Raw genomic sequence first — 14,688 nt, 5'->3', positions numbered from 1 at the left:
TTTTAAAAAAAGGAGGCCGAAGGAGAGAGGGAAGAAGGAAGAGGGGTGGAGGGAGGAAGGGGAGCACGGAGCAGGAGAAGGAAGAGAGCAAAGGAGGAAAATGACGGGCAAGAAGCTCCTAGTGACTAAAACACCCCTCAGATTTGCCCAGTGCACAGCTCAACCCCTCTGAATGAACGGGCACCGAAATGGCATCATGAGAGACAAATTTTTATTCCACGCTTGCAGTGTGCAGTGGCATACGTGTTTACAAAGCAGATAACCACAGGAACATGAAACAAAACACAATTCCAAGCAACCATACTGGATGTTCGGGCCCCCTCAAGTCCCCGCCCCCACTATACACATAATGCATATAACATTGGAGGTAAAAAAAGAAAAAGGCAGTGCAAATAAAACCCCCTTAGACCAAGTACTCCTCAAGGGTCTAATACTGACCAGTGTGATTGTTTTCAGTTATAAGCATCTTAAAAAAACAAAACAAAACAAAGCACTCACTGTAACAGTACAGGCATCAATGGGTAACTTGAACATCTCCCCCCAAGAGTTCTAGTCCTCGGTACTAAAATAAATATATCTGCATCCCTTGTGCACATTCTTGGTCTGGAACAAAGAGTAAAAGCAGCTTGGTGACATCACAGGTTAAGGGTCATTATGAACTGGTCAAGACCTTGGCCTCCAGGTCTTTTGGGAGAAAGCTGGGGAATTCCTACCCGAGGGTCTCCACAAGCCCAGTCACCTCACCCCAGGAGCCTGTGGAGCTCCCAGCAGGGACACCTCAGCTCCAGGGTAGAAAAACCCAGCTGTCCACTAGCAACCCAGGGCCATGGGAGGGGGGGGCAGCTGAGAGGGCTTTGCACACCTAAGGCCTCTATATTCCCTAAGGTCACATATCAAAGACAAAGTCAAGAAGGATTCCAGATGACCAGACGCCAGGGGCTGCGGTGTCGGCCCGTCACCGCAGACAGGCTGGGGAAACTGAGGTCCGTGGTGACAGTCAATACCCCCAGGGACAGATTTGTGGATGCCTGCCCTACCCCACATCTCTGCTTACTGGCTTTGCTTATTCATATATGTCTGTGTTAAAAACTTTGTTTTTCACATTTCAAAGGTCTGGCTAAATAGAAGACACTGCCACGGGAGAGGCGGGGACAGCAGAATGGAGGACACAGAGAGCGACGGGCACTTTGGGTCTGGACCCTAACCCTCCTGCGCTCCTGACCAGCGCCAGCTGACCCTAACCCTCCTGCGCTCCTGACCAGCGCCAGCTTAATTCTGTCCCGTTATCTCCGGTGAAAAGCAAGGCAAATGTATAGTTTAAAAATAAATAAAAGTAGGAGGCTGGAGAGATGCTCAGTGATCCGAGGACCTGAGTCAGGGAACTCACAGCCGTCTCTAAGGCCACGCTCTGGCCTTTGACTTCCTCAGGCACCTGCACTCACGCGCATACACCCACGTGTAAGACACAGAAAACCTGCACACAATTAAAAATAAAAATAAGTCTTTAAAAAAAAAGAGCCGAGTAAAGGTGCTTGGCACCAAGCTATGTGAGTTCGATCCCAGAAACCCACATGGTGGGAGAAGCTAGTTCTTCCAGCTGTCCTGACCGTCATGTGAGCACTGTACACACACACACACACACACACACACACACACACACACACACACACAAATGTACGTCAAATAAAGATGTCCTCAATTATTTTCATTCACTTCTTCCTGCACGCACGTGTAAGAGGAATGCAACAGACTTAAAGAGACGGTGCATGCACAGCACATGAAAAAATTTCAGACTTTGATTCAAACCAAAGAGAATCATAAAAAAAAAAAAAAGACAGTTCCTTGAGAAATTGGAGAAAGAACAGGGCTTGGTGATGCACTCATTTAATTCCGGCACTCAGGAGGCAGAGGCAGGAGGATCTCCTTGAGTTTTGGGCCAGCCTGGTCTATGTAGTGAGTTTCAGCTACATATTGAGACCCTGTCTCCAAAACAAACAAAAACAAACAAACAAACAAACAAACAGATAAACAGAAAACAACAATAACGAAACCAAAACAAAACACCCAAACAGAGATCAATGAAACAGGAACCAGAAAAAAAAAAAAAAACCAAAAACCAGCACAAAAGAATAAGCAAAACTGGTATTTGCCAACAACAACACCATCGACTAACCTTTAGCTACACTGGAACAACTGCATTTACAGAGGAAAGAGGGGACATTACAACTGGCACCACAAAATAAACATGATTGAAGAGAATGGACACGGTGGCGCATATCTGTGATCCCAAGAGTCAGGGGGCTGAGGCAGGAAGACAGTGAGTGAATCCCAAGCAGCCTCTCCTCGGTAAGACCCAGTCAGGGAGGGAAGGAGGAGGAAGGAATTCCAGGAACACCTGCTGGCCAATGTGCATAACCCGGAGGCGTGAAGAGAGTCAAGGAGCAGACAAGCAGAAGACAGACGAGCTGGGGGGGCACGGAACAGCGGCCTCCCTTCTGTGCAAGATCTCCCGAAGGGCAGGCGGCCTCTCTGCAGAGAACTGTTCTATTCACGTTACCGTGTGTGTGCCACGTGATCCATGTGTGAGCGTGGGCACACACCTGGCACTGCACACATGGGGGCCGCTCAGAAGTCAGGCTTTGTGGGGCTGTCGCCTGCCTAGCCTCCTCCTAGGCTCTGGTGGCTACCTTCCCTTTCTGTGACGGTCCTAGGGCCTCCCAATTGCAAGGCAAGTTCTCTACCAGGGAGTTGTAGCCCAACCCCTTCTGTTAACGGAAAAGTATTCAGCGGAACAGAGAGCTCAGAGAGGATGAAGGAGCCAGGCGTGGTGACGAACGCCAGGCATCCAGCTCTTGGGAGGCAGAGGCAGGAGGATGACTATAAGCTGAAGGCCATCTGGTATACACCCCAAGCCCCTGCCTCTAAAATAAAAACAAGACAACAGAATGGATGGCGTGCACACGGATCCCAAGACGACGGTATCAAACACCAGAGACCCAGGCTGGCCAAAGCTAACTTCATCAAGCCTAGTGTCCTGAAGAGAAAGGTCCAGAGGTCAAGGAACCAGAAAAAATTAACAGGAATGACAAGAGTCCAAAAGCTCCCAGTGGCGCCAGGGGCCTGGAGTGAAAAGATGTCAAATCTGTCTGCTGAGACTCAAAGCGGAGCAGAAGGGGCAGTCATGACCCCAGAAGGGGCAGAGCCGCCAGAAGTGGAGAACCCTGGAGAAAGTGATCTTCGTGATGCAGGAGGGCGCCAGGTGTGCCCGGAAGTGCCTGGGAGAGCTGGGGTCTGAGTGGTGGCCTCTCCTAGAATCCCACCAATAAGTCGTGGTTTCTACAAAGCCTCTCCCAGTGCTGAAATCCTGTGTGAGGTGGAAGGTCACAGTTTCATAACAAAGCTTATGTCTGTCTGTCTGTCTGTCTGTCTGTCTGTCTCTCCAAGACAGGGTCTCATGTAGCCCAGGATGGCCTCAAACTCACTAACTCATTAGTAGCTCTGAACTCCTAATTGTCCTGTGTCCGCCGGCTGAGAGCTGGGTAGAGGTGGGGTGGCCCACTGCCCATGCCCTATCTACTGGGAGACAAGATGAAGAACCCCCATCTACAAAGCGGAGTGTGTACACAGGAAGGAGGCTCTCAGTAGGTATCACAAGGACATCTGGGCTCTGCTGGCAGCAGCCTGTCACCCACTGACAGTCCCCAGGACTGGCTGCCCCTGAGACTCTCCAGGCACATTCCTTAGCAGGTCTCTGATTAGCATGGATTAGTACTAGAACATCACACCAAGAGCTGGCTGTGGGGGCAGTCGCAACATTTTCCCAGCAAAGCAGCCTCGAGGTAGATACAAGAATTACGCCCATTTCAGGGCGGCGGACGGAAGTCAAGAATTTAGGACGTGTCACTGCCAGGCATCAACCCTTCCTCACAAGCAGCAGGAAGCCCCTCTCCAGACAGAGGGTGTCTGCATGTCCTTCCAGAGGACTCTTGGCCCTGAGTTTGAGCTACCCAGATGGTCCTGATCACATCTCAATGAGGCCTTTTCCTCAGAGTAGCTTTCTGCTATGCAAAAGGTCTCTCTCGCCTCTGGCAAAAGCTAGACCAACAGATCTGCAGGCATTGCACAAAACAGCTCCTTTTGTTTTCCTTGTGGGTCTGGTATGCTTCTGTGGCCAGAGGCTAAGGTAGACGGGTTAGGATGTCCCCACCCGGTAACACAGTCCCGTCATTCCATAGCCAGGGCCTAGGGGAACTTGCAGGTGCAGGGCAGGATCACGTCAGCTTCAGCCTTCCCATGGGTAGACAAGAAGCCTCAGCTTCTCACCAAGATATCAGACCCAAACCTGGGGTAATGGGTAGGGAGTTCCAATCTCCTGGCTCGTTCAACTATAACAGATGGCCTCCTGCAATTAGCAACTCTTATTTAGAGGCCTTGCTCCATCTAGGTATGGGTGAAGTGAAGCCAGCTTCAAACAAGAAACCACTTTGCAGGGAACATGGGGCTCTAGGGCCTGGTTTAATGTTTATCTGTACTTAGAATCCTGCAATCACCATGACCAATAAAGCTGCTTAACCATCGAGCCATAAAATGAACTTTCAGAAGGACTTAGCTCCCCCTTCATATACACAGACTCTCTCTCTCTCTCCCCACCCCCTCTCTCACACACAGTTTTGTGATGCTGGCCTCCTCCTAGGCCACTCTCCCAGCCTTCCTCACACCCAGCATCCTTTCCTCACCCCGGAACACAGAAGCAGCCCATCCTTAATTGCCTCTCCCAGAGGCGGCAGAACCAGGATTCAGAGTCACCAAGAGCTTAGGAGACCTCGGAGTCATCACCTACCACCATTCCCATGATTTCTTCTCCAGCCACCCAGCACAGCAATCAGCAACCCTCGGGCTCCTGACAGGAAGGGCCCCGTGCTCCGGCGGGTTCTGCTGATGCCCTCAGTAAGGGTGACCCTGACTGAACTGAGGAGGAAAGGGACACACTCCTCCAGCAAACAAAGGGAAGGCATCCATCTCGTTTGACTTCTCAACCTGGTCCATGCCCAAACCAACTGTCTCTAGATCAAGAAATTCCAGAACCCCCAAGCCCTAACCAGGGTTAAACCCACAGGACACAAGTGTTCCTGCCCCTCCCTGGGTCTGCACCGAGAGGTGCCCTTTTCAACCACCCTACCCTCTGCAAGAGGACCCCTCTCCACAGCAGCTGGAAAACATGGGCTCCCATTTACATTTACGTGGGTGAGTGGACTCACAGGCGTGCTATCAAAAGTGGTCGGTTATCTGAATCAGTAAAACCAGTCTGAACTTGCCAACCCCACTCCAAGCCCCTGCAGGCCGTGGTCAAAGGGGTGCGCTGGCAGGGCGGGGCTGGAGCAGGGGGCCGGTGAAGGCTTTGGGCAAGGGCGAGGCAGGGCAGCACCACCAGGGTGGGCTTAGGGAGCCCGCCACAGGATGAGTTCCGTGATCTCCGCCCTGCTCCCCAACCTCATGGGTATCCCGTAGTAGGCTGTGCCAGGGCTGACGTACACAAATGTAGCCTGGCCTACTTGGTAGAGCCCAGCAAAGAAGGGGTTCAGGAGATAGGCTGCGACATTCCAGGGGAAGATCTGCCCTGCGTGAGTGTGTCCGGAAAGGATCAAGTTTATATCTGGCCGAGCCTGGAGGGCTCTCTTGGCAGCCAGAGGCTGGTGAGCCAGCAAGACGGTGGCGTCATCTGGGCTGCAGCCCTCCAGAGCCTTGTCGAGGTCCATGCCATGGCCAGAGTAGTGAAGGATGTCGGCTTCTATGTCATCCACGCCCGCCAAGCAGACCCACTCTTTAGCAGCCCCGCCAGCGTCCTGGTCCCCGGGGGCGGAGATCTTCACGTTCTCATTATGCAGAGGCCGGACCCGCAAGGACTCCAGCAGCGTGAACCAGTTGCTAACATCTGACGTGTAGTACTCATGATTCCCCGTGACGAAGTAGGTGCCAAGGCGGGAACGGAGGTTGCCCAAAGGAGCCACTGCCGTCTGCAGGATGGAGGCTTCCGAGTCGGAGAGGTCACCCACGATCACCGTGACGTCTGGCTCTAGTGCGTTCACCATCCTCACGAACATCTCCATCTTTGTCCTGCCCACCGTGGGCCCCAAGTGAATGTCCGAAAGGAGCACAATCCTGAGGTTATTCATAGAGGCGGGGAGCTGGTGGATGGGCACCTCCACCGTTTTCACCACTGGGGGCTGGGCAGCGTTCAGAAGGCCGATGGTACTGAGTACAGCTGTCACCGCCACCGCCAGGGCAGGCCTGAGCACCAGGTGTCTTGTCTTGTCAAGGCTGCCCACCACCCTACCGCTGCGCCAGGCTAAGAACTGGTGGGCCTGCTCCATGGCGTTCAAGATACAAAGGAAGAAAACCATGATGATGTAAGCCCCCAGGCAGGAGTAGGCTGCTAAGGAGAACACATAGGGTTCCTCGGCCACCAAGAAGAGCATGGTGAAGAAACTGGAATGTGCCAGGGCCAGGAATGCCATGACAACCAGCTTCCAAAGCTGGAAACAGGCGGATTCCACGGCAGGGGAATGGCTGAGGTTGCTCACTGTGCTCCGCCAGATGTACACGGAGCCGATGAGCATGAGCGAGTTGACAAACAGGACCAGCTGCAGGCGAAACAGCCAGCGCCAGGCCTGGAGCTCAAGGGTCTCGGCCAGAAAGGAGCGGGAGAGGATCATGGACACGAAGACGGTGGCTGCAGCCAGGGCAGCCTTGGAACCCAGGGACAGCTGCCTGAAGAGTGCCATTCTCAGCTCCCGGAGAGTCCCCAGCAGCTCAGAGCAGGTGGACTCTGGAAGGCAAGTGACTTCTTTACAAAGGGCAGTGGCCAATGAGAGACTTCCAGCTCAGCTCCGCCTGCAACCAGGAACCGGCATCAGCTTTGTGGGACTGGTAATTAAAGCACCCTTAACCCCACTCAGTGAAAGCCCACGGACCACTTACACAGCTCCAGCCTGCCCTAAATCCACGCCACTCAAACATCAGTTGCTTGCCACACCTTTATATCAAGATGCACCTCAATCATGACACGATGCGTGCGTGACGGACAATTTTATTTTTATTCTTTTTTGTTTTGTTTTGTTTTTGAGACAGGGTTTCTCTGCATAGCCCTGGCTGTTCTGGAACTAGCTCTGTAAACCAGGCTGGCCTCGAACTCAAGAGATCCGCCTGCCTCTGCCTCCCCAAGCACTGGGGTTAAAGAGGCGTGGTGCCCCACCACTGCCCAGCCCTTCTTTCTATTCTCGTGTGATAGGTTTCATGTAGGCCAAGCTGGCCTTGAATTCACAGTGTGGCCGAGTATACCTTGAGCTTCCGATACTCCTGCCCCCACCTAACAAGTGCTGGGATTATAGGTGAGCTCTGCCCCAGGCAGTTGGTTTATGTGGGTGTGAGGGTGGAGCCCAAGGCTTCACCCGTGCTAGGCAGGCATTGTAGCAGCCAAGCCACGTGCCCAGGTTCAGTTTCATCATAACAGTGATTCATATGTTTAAAGGTTCCTCGCAATGGGTACGAACTGTTTCATTATTTTTAATAATAGGAAAAGCATTCTGAAGTATCAGTCTATTTCCCAAGTCACAACCATATTTTTTTAACAATACTGAACCGTCACTGTCTTTTCCTTCTCGCTCTTCCAGTGAGTGTACAATGGAGTTTTCAAAGGCAAGCAACAAGTTCCTTGTAGACTGCAAAGGTCAACATAAAAAGCTGGCGTGGTTGGGGGGGGCTGGGAGTGTGGCCGAGTTGGCCCAGTGCTCAGCATGAACAAAGCCTCTGGTTCCACCCACCCTCAGCACCTCATGAACAGGCATGGTGGTTCACAGCTTATGTCCCCAGCATTTGAGATGACCCAGAAGTTCAAGGTTGTGTCTGACTATATACCAAGTCAGAGGCCAGCCATGAGACCCTGCCATTAAAAAACAAAAGAACGGACTTCTCTTAAGTAACTGCAACCCTGTCTGAAAACGGAGATACTTCTTTTTCATACAGTGTATTTCGCACAATTGGTATGACTTATTAAGGAAGTACACATTTTACAACTGGGTGGTGGTGGCAGCGGCCGTGGCGGTGCTCGACTTGATCCCAGAGCTCAAGAAGCAGAGTCAGGCAGTTCTCTGAGTTTGAGACCAGCCTGGTCTACAGTGAGTTCCAGGACTGCCAGGGCTACACAGAGAAACCCTGTCTCAAAAACAAACAAACAAAAAACAGCACACAGTTTAACTTTTCATCTAGGACTAAAGTTTGAGAGTTAATGTTGCAGTTGCAAACAAAAAAAAAACAATGGAAAGCTAGCCAACTAGTATTGTTCCTTGACTCTAGTTCAACAGGGTATCTAGATTCCCGATGAGACAGGAAGGAGCTTCTCACAGTGTATCTCCTACTTCTTACCTGATTTACACCAGACCGATGGCCTCCATAAATCCTTCTGTCTCCCTGCCCAGACCGAAACTGAAGGAGTTAGGGATTCCTGTCTGCCCTCTACCTTACCTCTTCCCGTAAGCCTCTGCCCACTGGTTCTCAAGGATGGCAAGTTCTGGTGGAACAGCTGGCACTCAATTTGCAATAACCTTTTCCTTAAACGAAACATTTCCAGCAACCGTTTGCCAAACACGCAAAAAGTTTCAACCCTGGTCTTAGATAAACGTGTGCCATTTCCAAGAGTGTAATCTTTATAAGCCATAAGGCTCAAAGTCTTCTAACTTATACTTTAACTTACCCCCGACTCAGTCCATTCGGAGGGCCCCAATCTGATTCGCTCAAAGTGCAAAGCAGCGGCCGCCGCGTCCCTCCACGCACTGTCCCCTTCACAGGTTCATGCGGACCTCCCCAGGTGCGTATTCAACGAGCCTCGGCGCCCAGCGGCCCCCCTCTCCCCGGCCCGGAGATCCCGCCTGCGGCAGTTTGCCTCTTTTCCACCCTTTCCACCCTAAAAGAGGAAAGGTTCCCAGCAAGGCGATGAACACCCCAAACTAAAAGCGGCCAGCAGGTGGCTAGCGAGAAGCGTACAAGATGTTTGAGAAGGGAGGTGTCCCCGAATGCAAATATTCCTGTGACCCCACTGCAGGAGCCTCTCCTGACCCCATTTTTCTCCTTCCGGAGCGCTCCGTGAAGCCCGAACTCCCCAAGGATCGCGCCCCGCGCAGCCTGGAGCCCCTCTCCCCAGACAACGAAGCTGGAAAGATGCGGGAGCACCTCAAAGTCAGCCCCCGATGCAGTTGCACAAACGGGGAAGCGAGTCCGCGCGCAGAGCACCGCCGCAGCGGAACCCACGCGCGCCAGCAACCAGGAAGGACGCGCGCTCCGCCCGGCCGGCCGGCCGGCCCGCCCCCTACGGGAGGCCTGGCCACTGCCTGCGCCTCGGCGGCCTGCCTGTTCCGAGGGGTGACCGAGGGTCCCCGGGATGCCCGCTTTGCAGAGCCAAGGCTTTCCTCGGCCTCTGGCCGCTTCCCAGCGGCGGTGCGTCCCCGCGCGGTGGCACCGAAGACTTACATAGACGCCGTGCGCGGCGCCCAGCAGCGCCGATGCGGATAGCAGGAGCAGCGTGCACAGCGGGGCCCGGAGCATGACGGCGATCGGGTAGGATCCCGCCACTCGGTCGTGGGCGCTCTGGCCAGCCGCTCCACCTCAGGGGGGCTGAGGACCCTCAGCCTGGACCCGCCCCGGGAGGACCCGCCCCAGCCCCGCCCCGCTCCGCCCCGCGGCTCTGCGCTCGGAGCGCAGACCCAGCCTCTCCCGGCTACGTGACGCCGGAGCCCTGTGGTCTAATCACTTCCCGCATCTGAATGGCGGTTCCCCTGAATTAGCCTTGATTAAGCGCTGGGGCTGGTCATCCTTGGGGACCGTCAGGCTGTCCGGGCTATCAGGAAAGAACTGAGCAGGGAAGAGGAAAACTGCCAGTCCTGAATGCTCCCGACAGTAGACGCCTAGCCCCTAAGCCGTCCCTGGCACGCGGTCTAACACTCACGAGGTGGGGTCCACAGACACCCCACCTGGAAAAGGCACACTCTGGTCCCCAGCCCGGGAGCCCTGAAACACAGACCCAAAGACAAGACCCGAGTTTCAGTGCAAGCTAAAGTTGCAGAAGCGCTGCGCTACGTTACTGAGGAATTCTAAGTGTAACTCAGCTACGTGAAGTTATTTTGAACTGCCAGCCTCAGGCCGCCCTGAATTTATTGGTGAGACCACAGCCCTGCACACCTGTAACCTCTGATCTACTCTCTCCTGAGTGCTGGAATTACAGTCGGGAGTCATCTCCTCTGGTTTAAGTGAGGTTGATTTAAATATACATACTTGGGATTTTCCAGCTTTAATGAGGTGTCATCTATAACAATACTCATTTATTTTAGGCATTGTCTCATTTTTATTTATGTATTTTATTTATTTTTACAGTGCTGCGGTTGACCACAGGTCCTCATTAATGCCAGGCAAGCACTCTACTATTGGGCCTATAAATGAACAAAAATCCCTATTTTGTTCATTTCTTTATTTGTTTTCTCTTATCTTTATTTTCTGAGACAGCTTCTCTCTGTGTACCCTCTGACCTCCACATGTACACATACAAATACACACATGAACATATACATTCATGTAATGTACAAATAAGTAAATATCCTAAATAAAGCTGCTCTTCTTTAATGTAAGTTAAAAAAAAAAACAGGATCTGTCCTTGAACCTACTACAGTTTTTGTTCTGTTTTTGGTTTTAGAGAACAGGGTCTCTATTATGTGGCCCTGGCTGCCCCGAAACTCTCTGTGTAGAAAAGGCTGGTCTTGAACTTAGGAAGAGCTGCCTGCCTCTGCCTCCCAAATGCTAAGATTAAAGGTGTACACCACCTAGCTCAACTGCCACATTCTCTTTGATAAGTAAATGCGTAGTTAAATTACATTATTTTGACAGATGAGAATCTAATGTCCTTTTCTCACCTGGAGCAGGAGAATTGCCACAAATAAGAGGTTAGATAGACGTCCCTGGATCCGATGTCTCTTCTTAGTAATTTTCCACTCACTAAGCCCCTCACTCGCACACTGCTACGTGTTCTGAATTGTATGTTCTGCTTAGGGCCCAGCTAGACCCTCCTACTGTGATGGTGCCAACCCCTATTTCAACAACTGAGAAAAGTCTTCCTTCCATTTTTGTTTTGTTTTGTTTTGTTTTTCTGAGACAGAATTTCTCTGTAGCCCTGGCTGTTCTGGAACTCATTCTGTAGACCAGGCTGGCCTCTGAACACAGAGATGTGCCTGGCTCTGCCTCTAGAGGGTTGGTATTAGAGGCGGGCGCCACCATCGCCCAGCTTCTTCCTTCACATTTTAATGTGCAGAATAAGCGTTTCTTGGCCAGGGATATGGCACAGCAGGTTACTGCTCTTGTTGGGAAAGCCTGACGACCTGTGGAAATGGTTCCCTCCAAGTAAAGCTTGGTAGATGATTGATTTTACTGGGGTTAATTACAGGAGCCTGGGTGACTGAAAAGCAGCTGTATCAGAGAAGCGTGCCGCCCGCCCACAGACTGCTGAGGAATGTATCACAGGGTCTGGACTGCTCAACCTTCCTCATCTTGTGCACTCAGCATTCCCCAAGATCCTGAGGAGCCGGCTGCAGGGAGGAGTGGCATCCGGAACCCCAGGTGAAGGACGCCTCCCTGTCACGGCTTTGCTTAGTTCGCTCTGTGGCTGCAAGACCCAAGTATCGTTCGATCCCCTCAGCGACTTCTGCTTCCTGATGACGACCACAATCATTTGAGAAGGAAACTGTGACACCACAGCCCTCCACCCCTTCCTCCAGCTCTTAAATTCTTTCTGCTGCCTCTTCAGTCAAGTTCAGTCTTGGGGGGGGGAATGCAGATATGATTCTTTCCTGATCACCAAAAACAACAGCTGCCTGTCTATCCCCAAGAGCCTGACTGGTCATCAGTCTCCGCAATCACCTCCACCCATTCCAGAAAAGAGTTTCCCTGGACCTCAGCTGAAAATCCCTGATTGGATGTAAAGACCAGCGGTCGCCCATCTACCGAAACGACAGCCTTAGCCACCCGCTGGTGCGGACCAGTAGCCAGCCCCAGGGTTTTGCCCTGGCATACCGTACCAAACTTGAGTTTCCAACTCGGAGTGGGTGCGGTCCTAAATCCAACCGAAAGAAGTTGGGTGCACCCATAACTGTCATGACACTTCTGCAAGTAGAGTGAATGCCTTGCCCACGTGTCGGTGATGTGGCGAGTGAGATCCGGGACTGAGCAGGACCGACCCGCGACCATTCTTTCCTACCGGTACTGTGTGTGCCGGCCCCCAGCTCTGCCCAAGTCTCCGTGTCCTGCAACCAGAGGATGTAATGTTTGGGCAAGACGGATTTGTCACCCAGTTCCGGTGTGCAGCCACCGACCGTGGTTCTGTTGTGTTGAGTCGCGGGGCTGTCTGGGTTAGCCCCGCGCTCGGGAGCCGCGAGTTGAGGACTGGTGTTTGCGGGGCTGTGATCCCGACCAGTCGAACAGCCCCCGGGTGGGGGAGTGTGGATGAGGGAAAGGGTTAGCTATAGGTAGTGAAGGAGAGACAGAGGCATGGGATAGTAGTGTCAGGAGGGCAGATTCAGTCAATACTGAACACCGCCCGGTTTATTCACACGTCATCTTAAGTAACCAACCAAAAGCGGGGACAATGGCAGAAGACTTCTCTTATGTATAAAGGACAGAGAGCAATTACCCCCTTAATCCTAAAGGCACTGCTAGCTGCAGTTCCAATTGGTCTTCAGGCACTACAAAGCTGCACACATCACCTAGCCTTCAGGGTGAGTGTAAACTGGCCTGGGCCTAGGTCTGAGGTCATTTAGATAGGAGTCACTCACCACTGAGGCCAGGGCATCCTGTAGTCAGCTAATATCTTAAACACAATAGGAGTGCCTTGAGCTCTCAGATGGAATAGATTTCCAATATACAGGCTCCCACAGTGTTGCTTTGGGGGAACTGATTTATTATCTCATTTCTCCTGGAGGACTGGTGGACAAATGCCTATTCACACAGACATGGTGTCAACCCACAGAAATGGTTCCATCCAAGTACATCTTGGTGAACCAGAGTTTACTAGGGTTACAAACAGACGCGCCTGTTACTCGGCGACAGCCGCACCGTGGCAAAGACATGATCGGTCACCCACAAAAGCTGCCTCACTGGAGTCCCCACCCCTGATTATCCTTAGTTCGTGCTCTGCTGAGATAGAGATTAGAATATGAAATTCACTTAGTCATGGAGGTCGTCACCAGACTGATGAGTATCTGGAAGGCTGCACAGACAACATGGCGGGCGAGTGGTTGTGTAAAGAATTCGACCCATTGACTAGATAACACCATATCTCAAAGTCATTTTCATTGTTCATTATTGTTAGCTAGTTTTTCAAGACAGGGTTTCTTTGTGTAGCCTTGGCTGCCCTGGAACTCACTCTGTAGACCAAGTTGGCCTTAAACTCACAGAGATCCGACTGCCTCTGCCTCTCCAGTGCTGGGATTAAAGGTGTGCACCATAACTTCCTGGCTAGTGTTCTTGTTTGATAATGACCCACAAAGGATTAAGTAATATTTTTCACTTGGGAGGTGGTGTCAAGGGGAGCAGAAGTTAAAGGTTATCATTGTCTGTATAGAGAATTCAAGGTCAGCTTGGTTTACGTGAGACCTTATCTGTTTTTTAAAAAGGTTTGGTTTTTTGTTGTTGTTGTTGATTTATTAATTTGATCATTACAGTGGGTATGTGGGGTGACTATTCTGCTTTTTTTTTATTCAAGATTTGTTTATTATGTCTACATGCTTCCATGTATGCCTGCATGACAGAACAGGGCACCAGATCTCAATGTGGGTGGTTGTTGGGAATTGAACTCAGTACATCTGGAAGAGCAGAAGCCTTAACTGCTCTTAACTGCTGAGCCATCTCTCCAGCCCCTTGTTGGGTTTTTTTGTTGTTGTTGTTGTTTTGGTTTTGGTTTTTTGAGACAGGGTTTCTCTGTATTGTTTTGGAGGCTGTCCTGGCACTTGCTCTGTAGACCAGGCTGGCCTCTAACTCAGAGACCCACCTGCCTCTGCCTCCCGAGTGCTGGGATCCAAGGCACACCAGGAGCAGGCAGGTTGTGTTTGTTTCTGACACTGTAGCACTTTACTTTTTATTGTAGTTGAAATGTGATTAATACCTTATTATTATTAGTTTTCAGACAGGGTATCATGTAGCCCAGGCGTCCTCAATCTTGTGGATAGACACAGACACACGTATGGAAACAAAAAGAAAAATACAATCTTTTCTTTTTGTAAGTATAAGAGTGCTTGTTTGCCAGGCATTGGTGGCGCACACCTTTAATCCCAGCACGGAGGCAGAGGCAGGCGAACCTCTGTGAGTTCGAAGCCAGCCTGGTCTACAGAACAAGTTCCAGGATAGGTTCCAAAGCAATACAAAGAAACCCTGTCTCGAAAAAAACAAAAACAAAAAAAGAGTGCTTGCTTTGGCAGTATATACACCAAAATTGAAACCATACAGAGATTAGCATAGTTCCTGGCGAAGGGTGACACAAACGTTTGTCAAGCATTCCATATTTATTTTTAGATTTATTTTTTTGTATATGAATATTTTGCCTTCATATATGTCTGTATACCACATAAGTGCCTAGTACTCAATGAAGCCTGAAGAGTG

At 51.2% G+C, this 14,688-nt stretch overlaps 2 protein-coding genes, 1 long non-coding RNA gene and 1 other non-coding gene across 6 annotated transcripts in view; 2 read left to right on the top strand and 2 right to left on the bottom strand.

Moving 5' to 3' along the window:
* The window catches only part of Glb1 (galactosidase beta 1), a 69,299-nt gene extending 59,643 nt beyond the window's left edge, over positions 1–9,656 (bottom strand). For 2 of the 3 annotated variants that reach the window (XM_040739612.1, XM_040739613.1), the window contains exon 1: positions 9,523–9,656. In XM_040739612.1, the coding sequence (XP_040595546.1) occupies positions 9,523–9,597 (75 nt within the window). In that variant the 5' untranslated portion in view covers positions 9,598–9,656. Of the gene's footprint in view, positions 1–8,749; positions 8,887–9,522 lie in introns of those variants that run through there. The other variant, XM_040739614.1, reaches the window with a different exon arrangement.
* Tmppe (transmembrane protein with metallophosphoesterase domain) lies at positions 195–8,877 on the bottom strand. The gene is made up of 2 exons (XM_013117073.3): positions 8,750–8,877; positions 195–6,891 (listed from the first exon to the last, which is right to left on the bottom strand). Exon 2 carries the CDS (start codon positions 6,780–6,782, stop codon positions 5,439–5,441), a length of 1,344 nt encoding a protein of 447 aa, XP_012972527.2. The 5' UTR covers positions 6,783–6,891; positions 8,750–8,877; the 3' UTR covers positions 195–5,438.
* LOC121137452 lies at positions 9,478–13,773 on the top strand. Its single transcript, XR_005874683.1, has 2 exons — positions 9,478–9,609; positions 11,483–13,773. It is a non-coding gene; the product is annotated as an uncharacterized LOC121137452 (long non-coding RNA).
* Positions 13,774–14,491: 718 nt separating this feature from the next.
* LOC121137730 lies at positions 14,492–14,595 on the top strand. Its single transcript, XR_005875036.1, has one exon. It is a non-coding gene; the product is annotated as a U6 spliceosomal RNA (small nuclear RNA).
* The last annotated feature ends 93 nt before the right edge of the window (positions 14,596–14,688 follow it).

This window comes from Mesocricetus auratus, unplaced genomic scaffold, assembly GCF_017639785.1.
Source record: "Mesocricetus auratus isolate SY011 unplaced genomic scaffold, BCM_Maur_2.0 Super-Scaffold_100691, whole genome shotgun sequence".
In the NCBI taxonomy this organism is placed as follows: domain Eukaryota; kingdom Metazoa; phylum Chordata; class Mammalia; order Rodentia; family Cricetidae; genus Mesocricetus; species Mesocricetus auratus.
Note: the sequence above shows the minus strand (reverse complement) of the source record. Positions and strands in the feature narration are given on the sequence as shown.

Coding starts and splice junctions, on each gene's coding strand:
- Tmppe (XM_013117073.3), bottom strand. CDS start 6,782: ATGGCACTCTTCAGGCAGCTGTCCCTGGGTTCCAAGGCTGCCCTGGCT.